We start from the raw sequence: 22,221 nt of genomic DNA on the forward strand, positions 1-22,221 counted from the left end.
TGGTTTCAAAAACCGAAGGTTTTTTTCGAGGTATATTTTATTTTTTTTTAGTTTGTTAACTTTTTTTTAATTAATCTTAGTTAAGAATTCGATTTTGTTATGATTTACATAGCTTGGATTGTATGGTTGTATTTAAATAAAGCCTCAAAAACAATGTAATTTATAAAATAATTTATTTTTGTTCAAACCGAAAAATTTTTTTTTTTTTGATCAGGTTCAGCTTGCGATTTGGTAAAAGGAGTATATATTTTAAAGGGATCCAGTCCAAAATACAAAAGAAAGATTTGGTTCAGGACCGGTTCTTTGCGTTTTTCTTTTTTTTATTATTTAAATGACATATAATTAGCTAAGGACTTAAATGAGTACTTTTAATTAATAAAATAAAATAATAAACATTTTAAAATAATAATTTATCATTTTCAAATCATTAGCTTTTTTTTTTCAAATTTTTACTTTATCTCAACACTCTCGTTTCTTTGAAGAGCATTTTTAAGTGTAATATTTTGTTGTTTTTCACCACTTTTTTTGACTCACGAGCTGTGCTACATTTTTACAGCAGTTTGACGTCTGAGCACTTTATCTTAATGTCAATTTTTTTGTTGATTCGGTTTGGGTTCTGGGCATTGGAATCTGGGTTCTGGGTTCCAGTGACGGGGTAGGGGGTGCGGTCCGTTTGTTTCGTGTGCGTGAAGCAGTTGAAAACGTTCAAGCAAATTAACTATAAAAAAGCCATTTGTTAGCCAAGTTTGGGCTCATTTGGAATTGTCAAAATCACGACTAGGTCTCGTTAATGGCGCCCAAAGGTTAGACAGGAGATAAAAAGCCGCTAGGATTTACATTTATATTAGGGCAATTTAAGCTGAAGCGTTGACTGACTCATCATCATTGGGAGGGCTCATCTTTAAATGCCGCAAGTTGATCCCAATTTTAAATCATTCGTGTTCTATTCGTTGCAGTACGACAACGTCAACTCGTGCCTGCACGTTCTAAGAAGCCAATCCGTTGGTGGCCTGGACAATATTACCACCAATGACATCTGTGCTGGTCGACTGAAGGCTGTCCTTGCCCTCTTCTTTGCCTTGAGCCGCTACAAACAGCAGGCGAAGCAAACAAAATCCATTGGCGTCGGCTGTGGAGGCGGCGGAAGTGGAGGTGGTGTTGGTGGTGCTGTTCCTGCCATTGGTACAGGTACCGGAGGTGGTTCTGTTCTCGGCATTGGTCTAGGCGGCAGTTTGAGATCATCCACAACAAACAGCTTGCTCGATAAGCATCAGCAGGACCAACAACAACAACAACAACAACAGCAGCAGCAACAACAAACGCCACAACAATTAGCACAGTCTCTGGAGAACGGCAATGAGATGGTGAATAGGTAAGTCAACATTCATTGTCCTTGTTATAGCCGTTTCTAAAAATTGAGTAAATGGGTATATTATGTTTGTTGCAATGAATGTAACAGGAGGCATCTCCTCCCCTATAAAGTATATATATTCTTGATCTGCATCAACAGCCGAGTGGATTTATCTCAATATAGAATGATGTTCTGACAAATTGTTCGATTAGATAGTAGTATCTATAAAGTTCATTTATATATATTTATATAAGTACCCGACACAGTAAAAAACGATTGCTTTAAAAAAAGATTAAAAAAGAAAAAAAATTTTTGGAAATACAATATCAATCTAAGGCGTCAGAAAGGCGCTTTTAAAGAATTTTTTAAGCGAATATAAATTTTTTAACCGTTGGCCACACAGCTGTAGCAGCGAGCTTCTGTGCAGCAGCAATGGCTTGTGTCTCAGCTAACAAAAGTTGACGAAGGTTAGCAGCCAGCGCATGAGTATCGGTTTGTGTCAAGGCTAACTGCTCCACAGTTAACGACAGCAAATTTTGCTGTTAAATTGTACTAGACTAAATATATCTACATTACTGCTGCAGATATCTATTATGTGCTCTGTTAAGTGACAGCTGTTAGGCATAACATAGTCTCGTTCGGACTATTTGTGGCGCCACCTAGTGATGCAATCAACAACATTTCTAGACTAAAATTAAAAAGTGCAGTAAATTAGCTTATCACTTTCCAGTGCTGGAAAATTTTAAAACTGATTATAAATTTGATGGAAATACACAAAGCAGAAGTCGTTCTCGAGGCGTACAGTTCAAACAAAGATTTCAGCGATATCTGAGGTAATATTTAATTGCGATTAATTTAAGAATGTATTCCATTAATAATGTCTTTTATTTGATTCAAAAATATAAAGTAGTTTATTTTTTTATTTAATTTATTCACTTTCGCACCCGACATTTTGTTCTACCATTTTTTATATGTTTTTTCTTTACTTTGTATGAATCGTATTTGAACTTTTTTAAGTCCCTAAAAAGCTTTATAACTAGAATTGAAGTGTTCTCTTTGAATTTTCATTACGTTTTTATTCCTAGAAGAAATATTTAGTCAAAAAATCTTTATAATACAAACACTTCATTTTGAAAGAATTACCTAATTTATTCAAAGAAGCAGCCGGTATGCTCAAACAAGTGAACTTATTTATGTGTAAAATGTTTTAATAAGTAACTTAAAAATGTTTCTGGAAAAAAATCTTACAACGTGTAAGTTTTCGATAAATTTTTAGTTTTTGACACCGTTGACTACTCTGCCCATATATGAAATTTTCGCACTTATCTAGATTATCTATTTAAATATATGCCGCAGAAATCGGCCTCTTCTTTTTCAATTGCAATCCCTGGATTAATAGTTGAAAGCTCTGTTCCTTATTTAAGATTTGAAACCCCATGTCTATGAACCTTTAAGCTGTTGTTTTTACCTTAAGTAAAAACAGTTGGCCGTGCAGTGCCCTCGACCCTACCCTACCCTGGTGTATACAGAAACCCATATCATTTTCAATGTCTCAGATTTCGTATGCATTTCGTTTAGACCGTCACGACACATCCGTTACGCAGTTTATATTCCGTTTTCATTTTTTTTATTCATCTTTCGACAAAATTCCTAGCAAGTTTAATATGATTTATTGGTTTGTTTGCCGGAAATTACAGGCGGTTTGCTCCCGGGGGGAGATTCCAGCAGCTCAAACCCCCAAAGCATCTGTTTGCTGAACAAAAAGAGAAAGAGAGAGAAAGAAAAAAGAAACTCGCCCCAAAAAACGGGGCACTAAGCAAACAAAATTGGCATACTACGAGGCAGCAGGGAAAATCCTGTTCCGACTTGGATTTGCGGCACTTGAAAAGCAGCTGAAAAATTCAAAACATGAAGATGGAAAATTAGAAAACTTTATTTGGTCGAGCCAAGTCAAAAGCAGTTGTCGTCTGTTGGCTTGGTTTACTGGGGGGATGCGATAGGGAGGAGGATTGGTTTCTTGTGCTCTTTACTACCCTCAGGGAAATCCCAGCAGTAGACAGGAAGCGGAAGCTTTTGTGTTGCGCTTGCCCCCTACCAATATGAAGACCGTATGCCCCCTCCTTGTATGGGGGCAGCAGGCGGCGTTTAACTCTCGTTGGGGTCTGTCTAACAGCCCTCCCCCACCCTTTGTTGTCCCTCCGCCCACTGTGGCAATGTGTTGATGACTTTCACTGACTATGAAATTTAAATGCGTAACGGAAATGTTTGCGAATTTCGTTGAATATACCCTATAAGCAGGGGAGAAAATGGTATATTAAACTTGAGAAAAAACTTAAGCAGTGATGGGATCATGTTGCTCACAGAGCTCTTTCCGTTATTTAAAAAAACCCCAAGTTAACAGAAGATCGAGGTATATTTATAGAAAGGAATTTAATTCTGTTCTTTGTTTATATCTTTATAATGAAGCGAATAAATTACGCATTGTTTAATAAGGATGCTTTTTGATATTTATTATATATACTTTTGTGTGACTATTCTATTGCTAGTATTAATGACTTCAGAAGGCTTGCTTGTTGAAAATGTTGCAGATTTTGGATATCAAATCTTTTTGCAGGGTATCTGAAAGTCAAGCACTGATTTTTCGATCTCCCTTTTCCGGGCAGTTTGCGTCGCGGACTCGCAGACAAATAAATAACAATGGATTTTTATGACCGTCCTTGCGCCTAGTTTGTGGTAGGCAACAGGACGACAGAGCAAACCCGACGACAACAAATGCGGCAAGTTCATTTAAAGTTGCAACGCCATAAAACTTTCACTGCGCCCTCTCGTTGTCTATGTGTGCGTGAGTGTGTGTGTGTGTTTTGGGTTGTTTATATTGTCTGCGGTCTGGCGACCTAGACACTGGAAATCGAGAGTATTCCTAGCCTGCAAAGGATCTGCAAAAAGTCACCCCCAAAAAATGGCGCGTACCATTAGCGACATTTGTTGTTGGAGGAGAAACAGAAGTGGGAGGAGGAATATCATGCAATATTCAAAAGCATTTTAGCAGGCAACACAACCAGCAGCTGGTGCACAGACTGGACTGGGACAGGAGGCAGGACAATTGACAAGTTTTCAGTACCTGACACTGATTTCGAGTCGAGGCTGTTGCCACTTGCTGCCATAGCAGGTTGCATCTAATTAAATAAGGTGGCAGTCACGGAAATACGACTAAGGAAATACAACAGTAACAAGAAGTCGAGCAACAGCTGACGACAACTTAACCCCGAAGCTCTGGCAAAGCATTTATAACTGCAAATTGTGTGCGCCAGACATTGCAACAATATGTTGCCCCCCAAAATGTATTTATAGCATTTGTAACGAAGCTACCCAAAGGGAGGGGGTGTAACGGGGATATAATGGTTACCCCCAAGATGCTGCCGAGGGAGTAAAGGAGAGAGAAGGGATCCCATAATTGACAGCAGTCGACAAAGGGCGGAAATTCCCATGCATGGGCTTAAGAGAGAGAGAGAGAGAGAGTTGGGGGTAGGTTTAAGGAGTTTAAGGGGGTAAACATGCACGTGCGTGTCCTCTCTAATTCGCATGCATTTATGCGTGACCACGCAGCACAGGACGATTCCAACAACCACCACGCCCCATGCAGTGTCCTGGCAACCAGAAAGACTCTCAAATTGTGGCTACTCGAGAGTGTAGAAAGGACCAACGCCCCCTCGTTGACAAGTTGTCAGATCCTTTGGCCAAAAAGCTGCAACGTTGTCCTGTCTGTCGCTTGTCGTCTGGCTTAACTTTTGTTGTCCTGCGGGCATTCGTTTTCTCTCTGTGTTTGGAATTTATAATTCCATTTGTGGTTTTAATTTCGTAAATGTGAAATTAATTTTATTCAATTTGCTCTTTGGGGGAGACCAATAGTACATATTTGAGGTTAGGCTTACGCTTCATTGATTCTCAATTGTCCACAGACAAATTGGCCTTGAATCAAGTGTTGAATAACGTTAGTAAAGTAAATCTCATCCTTCCAACCTGGGAGTTTACTCCTCATTCATGCTGGCTTGAGGCACAGTTGAAGCTCTTCTCGACTCGTCAATTATGGACTCCACGAGCAAGTCCTGTCGAGAATTCAATGCTGATATGTATATATCCCGTGTGGCTCGAAACTGTCCGCAATTATACAGGTGCTCGTTCTCCAATCGCAGAAAGTTCCAGATGAAACGTCGCAAAATCTCAAACAAACTGCAGATGGTCTTGGAATAATAGGGTAACAAAAATTCGTTGTAGATCAAATATAGCTCCAGAGCCCAAACAAAACGAATCAGCATATCCATAACAATGGCAAAGTAATAAAACCACTAGGAAATTCGTGATAAATAGAAGTTACTTCAAGTTACCTTACCAACCTTACCTTAGGATAAACAAGATTCTCACGCAGAAAGATGTGTTCTCCTTTCCAAACCTGAAACAGTCCATAGTCCTGCAGCAAGTCCCAGGAAGTACAGTAAATCGTCGAAATAATCGAACTTATAATATAGATCCACGTCCAAGGGATCTCAAATAAATATTCGTATTTATCTATCAGTAATGTCAAGTAAAAAAGAGATGAACGTAGGTTACTAAGTTGATAGTTGTTAGCTATCACTATATATTAGGAGAAATGTTGTTGTTGTTGGATGTTAAATATCCTAGTATCTAAGATGTAAGACTTAAATGCTTATTATCCTATCGAATTGCATTTTTATCACGCATTGGTAAAATTGAAGAAATGTATATAAATTAAATTGTCGGGCTTAGTCGCTTTTACGATGGGCTGATCAATACCAAATTCACAAATTTATGGGATGTCTTATTAAGATGTTCGTGTTTTATTATATACCTGTCAATAACTTACCATTTGTTTCCATTTGAATGGTCGATATGATGACTGTGATTATTGTGGAGCCGTAGGTGAAAGCATTGACCAAATAAGATACTGGCTTCGGGTCGCTGTCCCAGATTCTCTTAAGGCACTGCGCGAGACGGAACCAGGAAGGCAGACAACGAATGACAGACATTGCATAGTCTGGCTCAAAATCAAAGGAATTGTCGCTATTCTTATAATAACGTACATAGAAACGGATGAGTTGGTAATGATCCAGCAAACAGAGTACCAAGGAGTTCAGTTGATCGGCCAGCCAAAAGTCGACAAAGTTTACAGGGTAGAAGGGCGCTGCAATAATGCGTCCACAAATGCATAAGACCCACATTCTGGCGGTGTGGTTCATAATAGGTAGGGGATTGATTAGAAGTGCCAATGGAAGAATCACACCGATTAAGGGAAAGTATAATGGATCCCTTACACCGAATTCATTGTGATGAAGGAACAGCAGCATGGATAAGGTACATCCATAGCCGAATAAACTGGCGAAGCCTAGGATTTTAATAGGTTCGATTTGGTTACGTGGATTTAGCTCGAAAATTAGAACATGATTGATGCCCACACTTTGCCAAACATATACATTGATCGCCGTGAGAAAGCCAAACACCATGAGGGAAAAGGATCCCCGGAAGAGTTGAGTAAAAGACGAGATTAATTCCGGTTTGTTAAGCATGGAAAAATCTGAAGTGAATTTTCATTTTGTCGATTAGCTATTGTACTGAAATATTACTTACACGATATTATGCATATCACTGCGGAGACTATAAAGAGACCCAGGACAAGACCCGTCGAGAAGATATAAATTGGGGAAATGGGTCGACCCAGGGGAGGAACTCTTAGTTTAGCCATGGCCTTGGTCCGATCTCCCTGCGTGATGAACTCCGTGAAGATATTCTCCACTTCGGCGATCATGTCTCGAAGCTCTCTCTCCTGGCTGATCGTGGCGGGCTCTACATACGTCTTGAGCCAGTAACGCCCATTAATAGACCTGATATATTTGTCATACTTTTTGCATATTTTGTGGAATCCCGTGAGATTCAGCTGTTGATAGTTATTCAGCAAAAGTAGACTAAAGTAGAACTCGCTGTAGGCCCTTTCCAGATTTCGAACATTCTTCGGTTGATCCTCCAGGGGCGGAAGTGAGGGCAACTCACCCATGTGCCCGCCAGCACTTCTGAAGATATACATTAGCTTGACCTTGAATGTGGCATGTTTGCGACGAGCCTCGGCCAGTTTATAGTCAAAGAAATCATTCACCCGCCTGAGCTCCTCCTTCAATGTGGTAAAAAACTCTTCTGAGAACTTTTTATAATGTTCTTGAACTTGACTCTTCTGACTAGGAGACGGTGCATTTTCCACAGCTTTACGTATCATCGCTTTAAGTTCCTACATTGAACAAAACTCTAACTTTGCGAATCTTCAAGCATGTTTGAGCATACAAACCGTATAATGTATATATTGTTGCCGCCATTCGGTTGTTAAATGACTCTCAAAAGTCTCCCCAAATTTCATTTTGATGATTTTATTTCACTTGAAGCTATAGTAGATATGAATCTTTAATATCTTGAGTTAAAAATCAATGTTATGTATATTTCATTATTTATTTCAAAGCCTTCATAGCATAGAACAGAGTTTAGATATGGTTTTGTATTCATAAGGATTTTTTACGCTGATTATGATCCGTTTCAGACATAGAAATGGGTTTAAGATAGATATCACGGATAGCTCGAAAATGTCCGACATTATATAGATGCTCATTCTCCAAGCGTATAAAATTCCAAATAAACCGACGAAATATCTCAATGAAACTGGTTATAGTTTTCGAATAAAATGGTGATAGATAGTCGAAGTAGATTAAATACACCTCCAAGACCCAAACAAAACGTATCAATACATTCGTAACGATGGCAAAGTAATAGAACCACTAAGAGATAGGGATTTTCACCAAGTATTTTATACTACTTATTATAATAACTTACCTTGGAATATACAAGATTCTCTCGTAAGAATATGTTGTCACCTTTCCAGACTTTAAATAAACCAAAGTCAAAAGTCAAGTCCCAAACAGAACTGTAGACTGTCGATATAAAGACAACAGCTATATAGCACCAAATCCAAGGGTTATCAAACATGTTCTTGTATTTATCTAGAGTAGAATACAATTGAATTGAAATAATCGTTTAGCCAAAGAATTAGCTAAATTACTTACGACTCGTTTCCATGACAATGGTAGAGAATACAATAACAATAATGCCTATTCCGTATTTGATAATATTTAACAGATGTACACGATATTTAAAATTGCTATCATAATACCGTCTTAGACATTGTGCCAATCGAAACCACGGGGGCAAGCAACGGATTCCCGTGATCCAAAAGTCCGGCTCAAAGTCAAACATATTCCCGCTGTCCCTAAAGAAACGTATATAGAATCGCACAATTTCATAATAATCCACTATGCAAAGGGTCAAGGAAGTTAACTGATCGGCCATCCAAAATCCGGAAAGATAACACCATAGAAGGGTGCTGCAAGGATGCGTCCAATCGTGCACAAGATCCACATCCTAGCTGGACGGTTCATAATACGTATGGGATTGATGAGCAGCAACAGAGGCAATAGTAGACACATCATTGGAAAATAATACGGACTGTCCACTTCAAATTCTTTGTGATGTATAAAGAATATCATAGACATGGTGCTAATGAAGCTCATTGTGCTGGCAACCTCGAGGAATGAGGTTGCCTGTATGTGATTCCTTAGATCAATATTAAAGATCAGAACATGATTAACACCCTTCGTCTGCCAGACGTAAACGTTCAGAGCAAATAGAAAGGAAGTGAGAACCGATGCAACTGGTCCTCGATAAAGTCGAGCAAAGATGGCAATCAGATCCAAGTTGTCGCGTATAAAGTAAACTGAAAGCAATTCAAATGCATGAAGGTTAATAATTGGACACATAAACTGAAAGTTTCGGATACAAATAAACATTAAAAACTGATAGATAGATAGATAGATAGATAGATAGATAGATAGATATATAGATTGTCAGATGGATAGATAGCTTTTAAGATAGACATGAAACATAAACTGAAAGTTGCCGATACAAAAGAGGTTGAAAATGTACAATAAATGATAATTAACTGGATGTTATGAATCGAATATGAACAAACCATATATAAGTATCCCGAAACCAGTTTAAGATTTAATTCGCAAAATAATTACGTCAATTTCATGCTCTTTGATATTTTGTTATATTTGGAAAAGTAAAAAGATATTAAAAATATCTTTTTCGCAGATATTTTTACTAAATTAAAAAGTCAAGGAAAATTGTGAAATATATTAAAAGCATAAAATAATATTTTCGCTAAACTATATATTCTATTTCTCGAAAAAAAATATGCTAAGATAATCGATACATAGATTATAATTATATAAAAATATAAAATGAAAATGAGAAAACAGAGTATATTAGAATGCTCGGGATATGGTATTATTGAGTTAGGAAACTAATCAGATAACAATATTTACTCACGTGAAATGATTATTATGGCAGCGCTAACAATAAATAGACCCAGTACTACACCTGCAAAGAAGACCTGAGTCGGAGGTAAGCGTTCACCCATTGGGGGGACTCTTAACTTGGCCATGGCCTTGGCCCGATCGCCGTTTGTCAAATGCAACGTGTAAAGCTCTTCCACTTTGGAAATCATGCTCTGCAACTCTTGATCCTTGGCAAAGGGTGCGTTACTCACGTGTTCTTCGAACCAGTGAGCACCTCTCATTGAATTGAAATTCTTATCATATTTCTTGCATATCTTTCGAAATGCTGTATAGTTCAGACTCTGAAAATTCTGCAACATTATCAAGCTCAAGTAGAATTCACTGCAGGCCAATCCCAGATGTCGTGTATTCGTAGAACGTTGATTATGCAAGCTCTGACTTGCATTTAGCTGTATATCGATTGAGTAGAGTTTACGACGATCCTCGGCTAATTTCTGGGCATAGAAATCCTGAACACGAGTCAACTCCTCGTTGCACGTGTCAAAGAAATTGCGTTCAAAATTCTGATAATACTCCAAAATAACCGAAAGGGGCGCTTCTCTTGAGCTCGGTGCTCGATTTACTCCTTCACGTATCATTTCTTTCAGCTCCTGGAATTGAGTTCATTGCTTTGTTCAGTTTTATTAGATATAGTTAAATTTGTTTATTAATACTTACTGCATAGTTCATATATTGTTGACGCCACTCCGCGGTTAAATAGCTCTCAAAGGTCTTGCCAAATTTCATGATTCTCTGTATATAAATATAAATATTATTTGAAATCAACGTCTATAATAAGAAGAGCTGAAAGGCTTTTCTCGGGCTACTTCAAGTTAGCTGAAAATCAATATTTTTCGGAGATTTCTGAATTTTTTAAAAAACAGTGAACAAATCGGATTAAAAATGATACCAGATAATCACTTGATAATTTAAGCCATATTAAAATATACAAAAATCCTTGGGTGCTCTAAAAAGTTAAAGAATTGTTGGTAAATTTAAAGTATGTATATATTTTTCCAACTCTATCGATTATTGTTATTTAAATTCAACAAATCAACTGTGAGTGCAAGCATCCATTCATCTGCAACTCATTGTCACAACTTTGGACTCTCCATAACTTCCCCTAGAGCCAGCTCGAACTGTTCATCTGTTCATCGGCATTGTCCAACATCCCCAAACCGTGTTTGCAAATTTTTTGACATATCTCATTCCATTCCACTTTTGGCATTCACTCTTGTTTTTGTGGACAGTTTGCTTCCACTCTTTATTCCCCTTATCGGGGGGCTTTTGTCTTTCATCGTGTTGTGGAGCAGCCTTGAAAAGGGCTTTAATATTATATTTTGTTGCACGTTGCCGAGTGAAGTGGCCGCTGTTTGCTGTGCGTGCAACATTTTGAAATGACTGCGTTTTTCTGTCTATTATTCAAATGTATAAAGGGGGGCTTTTGGGGGTTGGTTGTTAACTCTTAAAGTTGAGGCCTGTTATGGACTCCCCAAGAAATGAACAAGATGCTCAATCAACACAACTCTCAGCTTCAAATTCGATTTCAGTTGCCGGTTGTCGGCAGTTAGTCATATTTCTTATGACAAACAAAGAAAATGGCGTTTTAGTTGGGGCTCGTTTGGAGCAACAAAATGTGCCGTCTACAGGCATTCCAGGGGGTTGCTTTCCTCTCACACACCTCAACATCATCAAAGCGACCATTCATCTTCAGTAACGTGAAAAATGTGAAACAATTGCAACGATGATTACTTTTTCCTACAGTTTGTTGCTGTTTTTGTTGTCGTTGTTGCTGGAAAATGGTCGTAAAGGAAAATTGAATTGCCAGTGGGTGGTGGTTAGAAGTTTTCCCTTGCCCAGGGGAGCATTTGGTGTATTAGGCCAAGCCAGGCTGAGTGCAGAGTATCACAGGTAGAGAGTTCCTAGTCCAATAATTATATGCTAAATACTCAAGTAATTAACTCCCATGGGAACAGAGTCTACAGTCAGAGTACTGTAAGAAGTTGATTATCCTGATGACTGGGCTTATAAAATTTAAGCCATTTGCTCATTTAAGAGAGGGTGGCCACTAAACTTTCAGTGACAAAAATTGGCAACATGTGCAAAATATACACGACTCTCATTCTCCTAACAGGCGAGAAAAACGATCTGTTGTCAGCACCGTTAGCTCCAGTTGCATACCCTGTAGAAATAAAAATTATCAAAAGTATCTTAGCTACAATTGTGAACTTGAAACTATAAACTTTGGAGAATCTGCAAACTGTTAAACTTCATTAATTAATTGCGATTTTTAAATTTATTTCTTAACAATTAATAAACGCTACAAATCTCCATTTTGGCGAATTTTCTTTTCGCGGACAGGTTTCAAGAGCCTATGAACCCAAGGATTGGGTAGAGCCTTGATTCAATTTCAGATCAAAGTAATTTGCATTTTTAAATGTTTAAAATTCTCTTGATTTTAAGCAAAAATTAACCAAATTTTATATCGAATGTAAAGTAAGATTGTGATTAAACTATAATTAAATAATTTACGAAATTAACATCTAAAAGTCTTACTTATTCCAAATTAAGTCTTTTCTACTGAAAGGTATCGGTCTGGGGCTTTCGCTTTCAGATTTGTTTTAAGGGTTGGAAAATAAAATGTAAAGGCGATTGTAATATTTTGTGTTGTCGTACAGAGTATCCGCTAGTCGTGAACTGGCAAGCTACATTTCCACTTGTTTTTACTACCATAGAAGCAGAGGCAAATAAAAATATTTGCATAGACAAACCATTGGACAATTGGATAGACTAACGGCCAAGTGAGCAGTCCGGCGTGGATTTAACGTTTTGTTCGACCAACGGCAGAGGGAGGAGGGTCGGTGGAGGGGCGTAAAAATGAAAAGTAAACATTGCAGCGTCCGTTGCCATTGAAATGATAAAGTGCGACGGTTCCCAGTACGACAAAAGGCAATAAAATGCATGCTTAGTATTTCTGAGTAGAGGAGGTGAAACTAAGGGGACAGGAGGAGTGAGGATGCATGAAAGGTGGGAGAAGGGGACCTAATGGTATTAGTAGTTGGGAGGTAGTAGGTGAACCGCCACCAAACTGCAGTTACATGTGTTGTGTCTGGCGGATTTTTTCATCCGTCTGTAAATTGTTCGAGCTCGAAAGGCTTTCATGGTTTTTTGGATTTGTATAAACAAAGATTTATTGGGTCTTATTTAGTTTTGGGGGTGCAGATCCAACTACATTTAAAGCTCTAAAGTAGTCATAGTTGAATTTAATACTATTTGTTTTTTTAAAAGGGGAATTTTGGGAGGGGGCCAAATAGTATATCATAAATCTTAAATTTCTTTAACAAATGTCTTTCGTTTTACTGAGTTAAATTGCAGATTTATTGAATCTGAGCTGGTATGTGACTTTTGCGTTCATTGACTTTGTAAGATGCACACCAACATACTTTAAAAAGTAAAGGAATTATGAATAGCTCATAGGATAAGTTAATTACGGCGTCCCAGTTTTGCTTCTTAAAATAAAGGTTCAGAACTAAAAAGAAAACTAATTAGAGTTCATACTTAATTCAGTGATACTATTTATAGTTTAATTTAAGCTGGATTTTAAGCGGTGTAAAATCATCATAATATTTTTATCTTAAAAGCTTAAAACATATTTTCATAAAATTATTTTAAAGGCTTAAGAAAAAACTAAAAATCATTTGAGACAAATAATTAAATCTTTTGTATATAAAATTTAATCAAGATTCTATACACAACTTGAGGCTTAGGGGATTCTGACAGCTTTTGTAGCATTTCAATCTAGTCAGAAATACTCAATTAACGAATCCAATGGATGCTTCAGGGAAACTCCTTCGTTGCAGTTTTTAATTGGTTGCAACTTAAGCCGCAAGTTGCAACTTTCATTGCCACCCACTGGGCCAGCAGGCATTCAATTAAAACGCACACCTCGCAGCTAACACAGCTCAACGAGTTTTTTGGTCTATTCCAATTGCCAAATCACGTAAATTGCAGTCATATTTCGAAACAAGGCAATAAACTTCGAAAAGACAACTCCATAAACTTGAAAATCGAGCAAGTGCCAAAGCGGCTTACAGACTTGAACAGGTTTTCAGCCAATTGATTGAAGTTGTCTCATTGAAATTATGCTCAATGATTAAACAATTTTCTTCGTGTTGTTGTTATTGTGATGACTGTGGTTGTCGTGTGTCTGAGGCAACAATCTTGTAACAATCGACATCACTTTATGTGACACGAAATAAGAGCTATTTGCGATAATTGTTTAGTTTGCTAAATTGCTGCGATTTGTACGCTGGCTGGCCAGTAATAACTTTGTTAACTTGGCCAACTTAATTGCTCTTGTTGTTGACCCGCCATGTACATTGAACTTCACAGTTGTGATGGGATGGGAGAGGAGGAGATTATTGGGAGGGCTATTCCCAATAGTTAAGTGCAAGTGCAACTATTTTTAGCGATACCGAATCGAATCTTGCAACCACCCGCATGCCCCATGCAGCGACCAGCTGTGCGTCGCATCGAACATGTTCGATCCGCCCTCGGTTGCAACACTCAAGTTGCGGCCTTCGTTCAGCGTTCAACGCTCAGTTTGCAACCGCAACGCGTCGGCAACGGAACGTTGAAAGTTCGCGCGTCCCTCGCCGGCAGCTTTTGAGTTGATTTTGTTTATGTTTTTATAGAACGCGAAACTCCGAAAAAAGGCGGCAAATCAACGAATGTGAAATAAATAATATGAAATGAGCAGTGATTCAACTGCGAATTCAAGTAATACACTAAACCAAAGTGCCAAATAATCAAATGTGTAAAATGAATAAATTAAAAATAAATAAATATATAATTTATTATACTGTTAATTAAAAAAGTTTCCATGTGTGCATGGTCTGCATAGTGACTGTTACTTTAAAAGTTATAGAGTGAAAATTAGTGAATTTATATTAATTTCATATTAAATTTAATTTAATGTAAACAACTGGTCACAATGGTCCATAAACCATTTTAATATTTATAAATCTACAATTGATGTATATAAAAAAAAACTCATAACTTCTTAGAATTGGACACATTACTCTGTAGAAGTACTCATATTTATGAGGATCTAATTTAAAATTTTACTACTTCATATAAATTTCCCGTAAAAAAAAAACTTTTAAATCTTCTACCACTCGAACGCTCTTCTAAGTTTTAGTTTTAAATAGATAAATATACTCCGTATTTTACCCTGATTGTTGCATATTTTATGGCGTGTTTCGCACTCTCATTCGACCATAAAAAGTTCTTGCATTGGCCGCATAATTAACGCCTTATCGCATTGCACACAAATTAAAAGGGCTTTGAGACAGACAAAAAGCGTAGACAACTCTTTCGATTCAGCAGCAGACGTCCTCCATGGACCTCTGTGTGGACCCAGCAGCAGACAAATTCCATTTTAGATAAGCTTCACTCCCGTATTCGTAATTTATTTATAGCCACAAAAAAAAAAAAAAACATTTCTACTGAATTGTTTCTGCGGTTAAACAGAATTTGAACTTTAAGCTGAAAACGAATTATATTTATAAGCTTACAAGCGTTTCAACTAGAAAATTTAGTTGTTTATTTGATTTAGATTTTTTTTTTATTATGATATAATGTTCTAATATATCCGGTTTCCAAGTAAATTTCATAGAGTTTATTTATTGACGGTTTTAAAAATTTCTTTACAAGAATTTGCAAACAATGTGCAATTTTTAATGGCATTTTCCTTTAAAAATATTAACTTTATTGGCATTTGTGTCAAGTCACAGTTGGTTTTGAAAGTGTGTTAATTTTTGGTTTTGCATAAAGAGTATGTCATGTTTATTTAAAAAAGATAATAATAATATTATTATACTTATATCAGAGATCTAGAGATAGCTACATCTTAAGGTGATGACATCTTATATTCTTTAGCTGATTTAGTTTTTAAATATTATTATAGCTTAAATGGTTAACATTCGCAGCAGATGTGTACATTAATTGAAGGTTTTCAACGGTTTATACGTCTTTTCACTTTCCATTTGACTGCTTGCAAAGTTTGTATTTGTTAATTGTATCAAACAGTTCACAACTTAATTAAGAAGCATCATGAGCAGATATTAAAACGCCCCAATCCAAACTCATTTTATGCTAGACGCTAATCTTCAGTGTCACAAACTCATCGGTTGATGGGAGAGAGCTCTCAGGGCAGGGGACAAGGAACAGGGAACTGGAAAATGTAGTTAACCGGTTTCTTCAGTCTTAGAACGGCGCGTGTCTTCAATTAATCAATTGTGTCTGCGGTGGCATTCTGTGAAACATTTGCGTTGGATTTTCTAATTTAATTTTATTCGAGTGCTACTGGAGTGCAGCTGGAGCCCAAAGGATTGTGTTGGATCCTTGAATGGTTCATCGAGTGCATAAGTTAAAGTGCCCGACTTGATATCTTGCTAATTAGAAGAATGTCAGGAGTTGAGGGCTCTAGAATTTTCAATTTTCAAGTCTGCCATTGACAAACTGACAAGCTGACAAGGCGGCTGTCAAATCTTCTTTTTCCTCGGTTACTTCTAAGGGTGCATTGAACTTAAAGCAACCCCTACACGGTAATAACCGGGCATCGAAATCAGAGACCGACTGAAATTCGAGATATGAAAAAAAAATATATATATAAAAGAAACGAGCTGTCAAAATACCAAGCAAGCGACAGCCCAAATGAAAAATCAATTGCGGCCACAGTTTACGGTAGGAGAGTGAAGAGGAGGAGGGATTATACGAGTAGAGTACTTAGATAGAGTAGAGGTAACCGCCGACTCGAACTTTGACTAATGATAGGGGCCTCTGTCGTCGTCGTTGTGTGAATGAGGGATCGCAGATTATGCTTATGGAAGCGTCACCCTAATGATTTAATTATGATAATGATAATAGCCATAGGGTTCAGCTAAGTTATGCACTTCTATCTTGTAGTAATATGGCCACTCATAATTGAAGTAGGCTTAATGGAAGTCCCTTGATAAATGCTAGTTTCGGTTATTATTATGGCTTTTTCATGTAAATGTAAACGCAACGAAGTAATTCCTTAAAAATTCAAATGAACTAGTTCACGGAGGCAGTTACAAAATTGTTAAAAGTTCTTCATCTTACGGTTTTGTCAATGAAAAAGAAGTTGACTATTTCTGTCATGTTGACTGTCGGAGCTAGATCTATTGTGAACCAATCTCAAACATAAATATTACAATTTAAATGGGAATCAAAAATCCCTTCTAAAATATTCAGCTACCCATTTAAATTGTTATATTTATGTTTGAAATATGTTTCCAAGAAAATGAACTAGTTCATTTGCAAATTTGTGCCATACTAATGTTATGCTGAACTTATAAGCTTTTTATGCATTATTTTTCAAATTCAAATCTAAACTAGTTCCATTAATAATTGTTTAAATATTTATAATTTATTTTGAATTATATTTTGTACAAAGCACACTTGAGAAGAAAGGAATAGATAAGAAAGGAATAAAGCTGAAAAAATCTTTATCGAATCACATAATTTCCACTTAAATGCCGTTCATCCCCCTACATTGTAGATCCCATAACTAATCGTTAAATTCGTTGAATATCACGTACGTTGCTTGAACCAAACTTTTTGACAATATTAACTGCCGCTGGCCCTTTTTGCACACAGTTCAATTCAGTTTAGTTCATTTGAGTGCTGGCTTCTTATCGGAACATTGCACTTTTTGCAAGTGCAAAAAGTAAGATAGAAAAACTTTGGTTTGAGTCTTATCATGGCAGAGCAGAAGCCCAAAGGCACTTTGAGAAATTATTAAAATCGTTTTGGAGAATGCATTTTACATAGAAAGATGGATAGAGTGAAAGAAAGAGGGGAGAATGTAGAAGGAGAGCTGGAAATTGACGTTTAGTCACGTACGATGGGCAAAAGGAAAATTATTTAATATGCAACCATTGAGGCCGTTGTAAAGTGGCAAAAAGTTGTAGAATGTGATGATAATGGCCACAAGTAGCTGTAGGAAGTAACCAACACAAACAAAATGGGGAATAAGAGAAATAAGGGGGAGGAAGGGATAACTACAAAAACCGCAACACGGCTTAGACTCTCTTTAAGGATGTCAAAATGCAATTTTTGACAGGAAGTTCACAGAATATGAATGGGCCTGATTGTTGCCCTGACCGGAGGAGAACCAGCTTGTACCTCAATTCCATTGTCTTCGGACCTCGTCGCATTGTCTATACATAAATCTAACAATGAAGCCGTTCAATCACAGCCGACCAGCCCACTTGCAACTCCCCAAAAAACCAGACACTCTCCACTCTCTTGGCGCCTCGGCACATGCAATGCATATTAAATGGTTAGCAAAAAACAAAAGAGAAAAAAATAAAGAACCAGCTTTAACTTCGACTTGAAGTTTAACAAATAAATTTTGATGAGATTTATGGGCCAAGTCTGTTTCAGTCAGTGTCTATCGTCAGCGACACTCCTTCCAACGTATCCGTATCTCAGCCGGTTTTCAAGTTGGCTTTTAATGCACCATAAAACTGACATAAAGAAAATACTTCCATCTAAATATAAACAAACGAGACGGGCATAAGCACGAGACCCAGTAAAACAAATAACGTATAAACGTGCAATTGCACGTGCTGCTCCAAATTTTCAACAATTTCCCCCCCTAGGTGGATTCTCTATACCTCTTACTGTCCCCCCACTCACTCCTTTTCCCCGACAAGATTGCAAGCTCCTCGCTCCAACGAGCACAGCACTGGGCACAATTCAAAATACAAAAATAGACAAGTTTATGGAGCAGAAATCAACTTGAAAGAGTCTTTTAGCTTCCGCTTAAAAATGAGAAAAACAAAAAGAAAGATATACCGAAACGTAGGTCGACCGTTGAATACCCTAACAGTTATGCTAAACCTTGGATTGTGACTTACATAAGTATTTAACTTATTTTTTGTACTACATAAGTATTATTTGTATTATACATTAATCTCATACCTAAAATAATCTCATTTTTCAACTTATTTCTTCTACTGTTTAAGATATTTGAAATATTTGAAAAATGATTTTTTTGGTAGCTAAAGTAATTCCTAAATTTCAAAGAAATCTATGCGCTTTTCAGTTTGAAAAAGCCTCTTCTGAATATATATCTTTTAAAACATTTCATGCTCTTTACAAATATCAAATGACTCTGTAAAGAGTATTAAAAAGAAAACAAATGGATAAAGCAAAAGCAGCGCGGTGTTTTGACAAACTTTAGAGAAAAAGCATTTTATTTATATGTCAAAGTAAATCAGTAATTTGTCACGCCGTTTTGGCGCTGAAAAACGACATAATATCTCAAGCTAAATGTTAACATTTGCTGTGCCCTTTCAAGTTTTACATTGGTTAGAGTCGGTCAATTAAAGGGCTTTGATAGGTGCAGCCAAGTCACGCATCCATCATAAATATTTCATAATCTTTTGACAGCTTCGAAGCAGCGCCCGTCTCTTTTTAATTTTTGGTTCAATTTAAGTCGAAAACGCATAGCAATCTTCAATAAATATTTATTAATATCATACTCGATCCGATCAATGTTTTAACTTGTGTGGTCTCAAGATCTGTAGAGATCTGGCTTTAGGGAACTCAACATTGCCAAACATCATTTGAATTTTACATATTTATCTGCCTCACATGCTAAACTCAACAATTTGTTGTAATTTTGTCAGATAATTTGCATGCAATTTAAAAAATAATTTGACAATTGCTTTAAGATTATAAATAGGTACACAAGTAACATGTACAAATTCTACTGATCTTTTATTGATATTGAAACTAATTAACATAATGACTAGTAATTTTTCAAAAGAAAATAGATTTATTACATATACAAATTTAAAAACAAATTTTTTATTTTATGTTGTTGGCTGCTTCAACTTGTATGAAGGTTGTCTTAATTTTTTGACAATAGGACTTTGAATTTAATTGATTAAAATTTTTTTTCATATTACGATTTAGTTACACTTTGAGCTCTGCTTCTTCATTCCTGAAGCGAATTCCATTTCAACTTGAAATGTGGCCAATTTGCATAACTCCAGTTCCCAGATCAAATGCGTACAAACCAGAAGTGACATACGACAAGAATAATTTGCAACAATTTATGAAACTTATGCATTCAGGCGAGACGGAATCAGAGTCAGAGCTGAAATCGAGTAAAGTCGAGGCTGAATCGAGTTAAATCAAGTGGTTCGTGTTGCTGTTGCTGTTGCTGTGCTCTGTTGATTGTTGTAATTGCTGCTGTGACAGTTTGATTACGCAACTGATGCGGCATGGAGAAGTCTTTCAATAAATCAGACAAACTCACGCATTCGTTTTCAAAACTGACTGCCAACTCCTTACCGTCTTCTTCTTAGCCCACCCGTAGTGTGACACGTGTCGAATTTTTGAATCCTTGCCCCAATTGCAACATTTATCGTAATAGCTGCAACAGCAGCAGCTGAATCTCTCGAACAACCCTGTGTTTAGTAGTGCTAAAACCAAAATACAAGGCATTAATTTTTACGACAAATTGATTAAGCATAAATTTCGCACCCTTAAGGCCAGTAAGTTGGCTTGGCCTTAAAAATATGACCACTTTGAGAGCATTTAGCAGGCACTTCAAACACTACAACAACCACTGCCATTTTCACAGCCTCGTGTCTGAATCCCAGTCCCACTCACGTGTCACGCACACGTGCGTATTATTTACACGCAATATTTTTTTGTTTCCTTCCAAAATGTTTCGCTTTTTCTTGCATTTTTTCTAAGGCTTTGCATCATTGTAATTGAAGTTATTGATTTTGTTCTAGATACCCTTTAGCCAGAGTCACCCTGTTTCATTCTAGATTAGCCGCATCAGCAGTCATACATCAAAAATGTCTGGTTTCTGTTTTCTGGTACCTAGTTCTAACGGAAGTTCCAAATATGTTCACTTAATTGCATTAAGTTTCTGGAGCAAACAACCCCACAGCAGCATTCGTCTTTCTGACTCAGATCAAAGTGCTGCGCAAACATTTTTGGTCAACCCCCAAGTTTTTCTAGACATTTCCCCCATGCCTGGGGGAACCAGACATTTGTTTGATTACCATCAATTTTTTCTTCTGTCACGGCAATGTCCAGTTCTATGTACGCTTAATTACAATGTAATTACATAGAGCAAATATAGGCGGGTCTCTTATCCTGAAAGTATGCAACGGGATCACTGATAGAAGTGTGAAATCATCTGGCTTATCCCATTAAATTAGAGTACAGGGTAACCCAGCCAAAAGTTAAATCTTATCATGAGCTATTTTCTTAATAAAAAAAAATAGCACTTTCTAATGACCAAGAATATGATATACTAAAAATAAACAAGATTACAAAACTCAAACGTTATATAAAAGTACGCTAAGATAAACTTAAAGAAAATTTTAAAATAATCTCTAAATTAATTACACAAAAATGAATACCTCAATAACTATTTGAAAAATACAAAAAATGATTATTAACGAATAGTTTTGATAGTCTAACATAAAATATATAAAAAATAATACAAAGAAAATAAATTTCATTTTTGTTATTATTTATTATTATAATAAAAAAATTTTTCATCTCTAGTCGGCGTTTATATAATGCTGATTTGCCCAAAAAAATAAATGTTTAAAAAGTGATTCAAACAACAAAAAATGTGAAATAAAACAAAGCGAAATAGCAGCTTAAAAGTGCCAAAGTTGCATCTTAATGCCAAATTAAGTGTAGTTATATATATAATCATTATTATCATCACTATCATCTTCATCATTGCGCATTAATCGTGCTAGCTACGCAATGGGAAACACTTCATCCTCATCGCATGGAACTAGTGGTGGGAAAAGCTCACGAAAATGTCGTAGTCTTCCCAACTCACCGGATGTCAGAAGGTAAACTATAGATAATGTGCATTGAAAAGCTATTACATTATTTACCAAATGTTGAAGATCTTTTGTGGCCACTAATTAGGCACATTAGGAATATTTCATACCAGGATAACGCTTGAATAAAGCCAAATGTCAGCATAATAAATCAGAGCACGAAAATATGCTTTTCTTGTGACAAGATTTGCTTTAAATTTACGATATTTTCCCTGTTGCGCTATTTATAAATGATAGAGAGGGAAATTGTGGGAAAGGGAGATTCCCACTCCAGTATATCTTTAGCTATTTTTGGTGCCGAATACAAACCAAAACAAGTTGGAGGCTAATGGAAATGACATTTTGTGGTTGAGTTTTTACTTCGAGACTTAAGATGTATGCCAGCAAGTGCAAAATTCAAGTTTTTTCAAGTAAATTAACAGTGGAAAGCGATTCATAATTAATGTGCCGCCTCCCCCTTAGTTAGATAGAGTCACAAGGTGCGGAAAACGACACATTC

General features: G+C 36.7%; 2 protein-coding genes across 2 annotated transcripts in view; one reads left to right on the top strand and one right to left on the bottom strand.

Annotated features, from left to right (window-relative positions):
• Positions 1-1,302: 1,302 nt before the first annotated feature.
• LOC117781895 (protein sickie-like) overlaps positions 1,303-22,221 on the top strand; it is a 32,277-nt gene continuing 11,358 nt past the window's right edge. The window contains exon 1 of the mRNA XM_034618777.1: positions 1,303-1,372. Coding sequence (XP_034474668.1) covers positions 1,362-1,372 — 11 coding nt within the window. The 5' untranslated portion in view covers positions 1,303-1,361. The remainder of the gene's footprint in view (positions 1,373-22,221) is intronic.
• On the bottom strand, positions 5,200-7,202 carry LOC117781896 (xenotropic and polytropic retrovirus receptor 1 homolog). The gene is made up of 4 exons (XM_034618779.1): positions 6,995-7,202; positions 6,234-6,941; positions 5,751-5,917; positions 5,200-5,697 (listed from the first exon to the last, which is right to left on the bottom strand). The coding sequence occupies exons 1-4, from the start codon at positions 7,170-7,172 to the stop codon at positions 5,380-5,382; spliced, it is 1,371 nt and encodes a 456-aa protein (XP_034474670.1). The 5' UTR covers positions 7,173-7,202; the 3' UTR covers positions 5,200-5,379.

Source organism: Drosophila innubila (genome assembly GCF_004354385.1).
Source record: "Drosophila innubila isolate TH190305 chromosome 2L unlocalized genomic scaffold, UK_Dinn_1.0 4_B_2L, whole genome shotgun sequence".
Lineage (NCBI taxonomy): Eukaryota > Metazoa > Arthropoda > Insecta > Diptera > Drosophilidae > Drosophila > Drosophila innubila.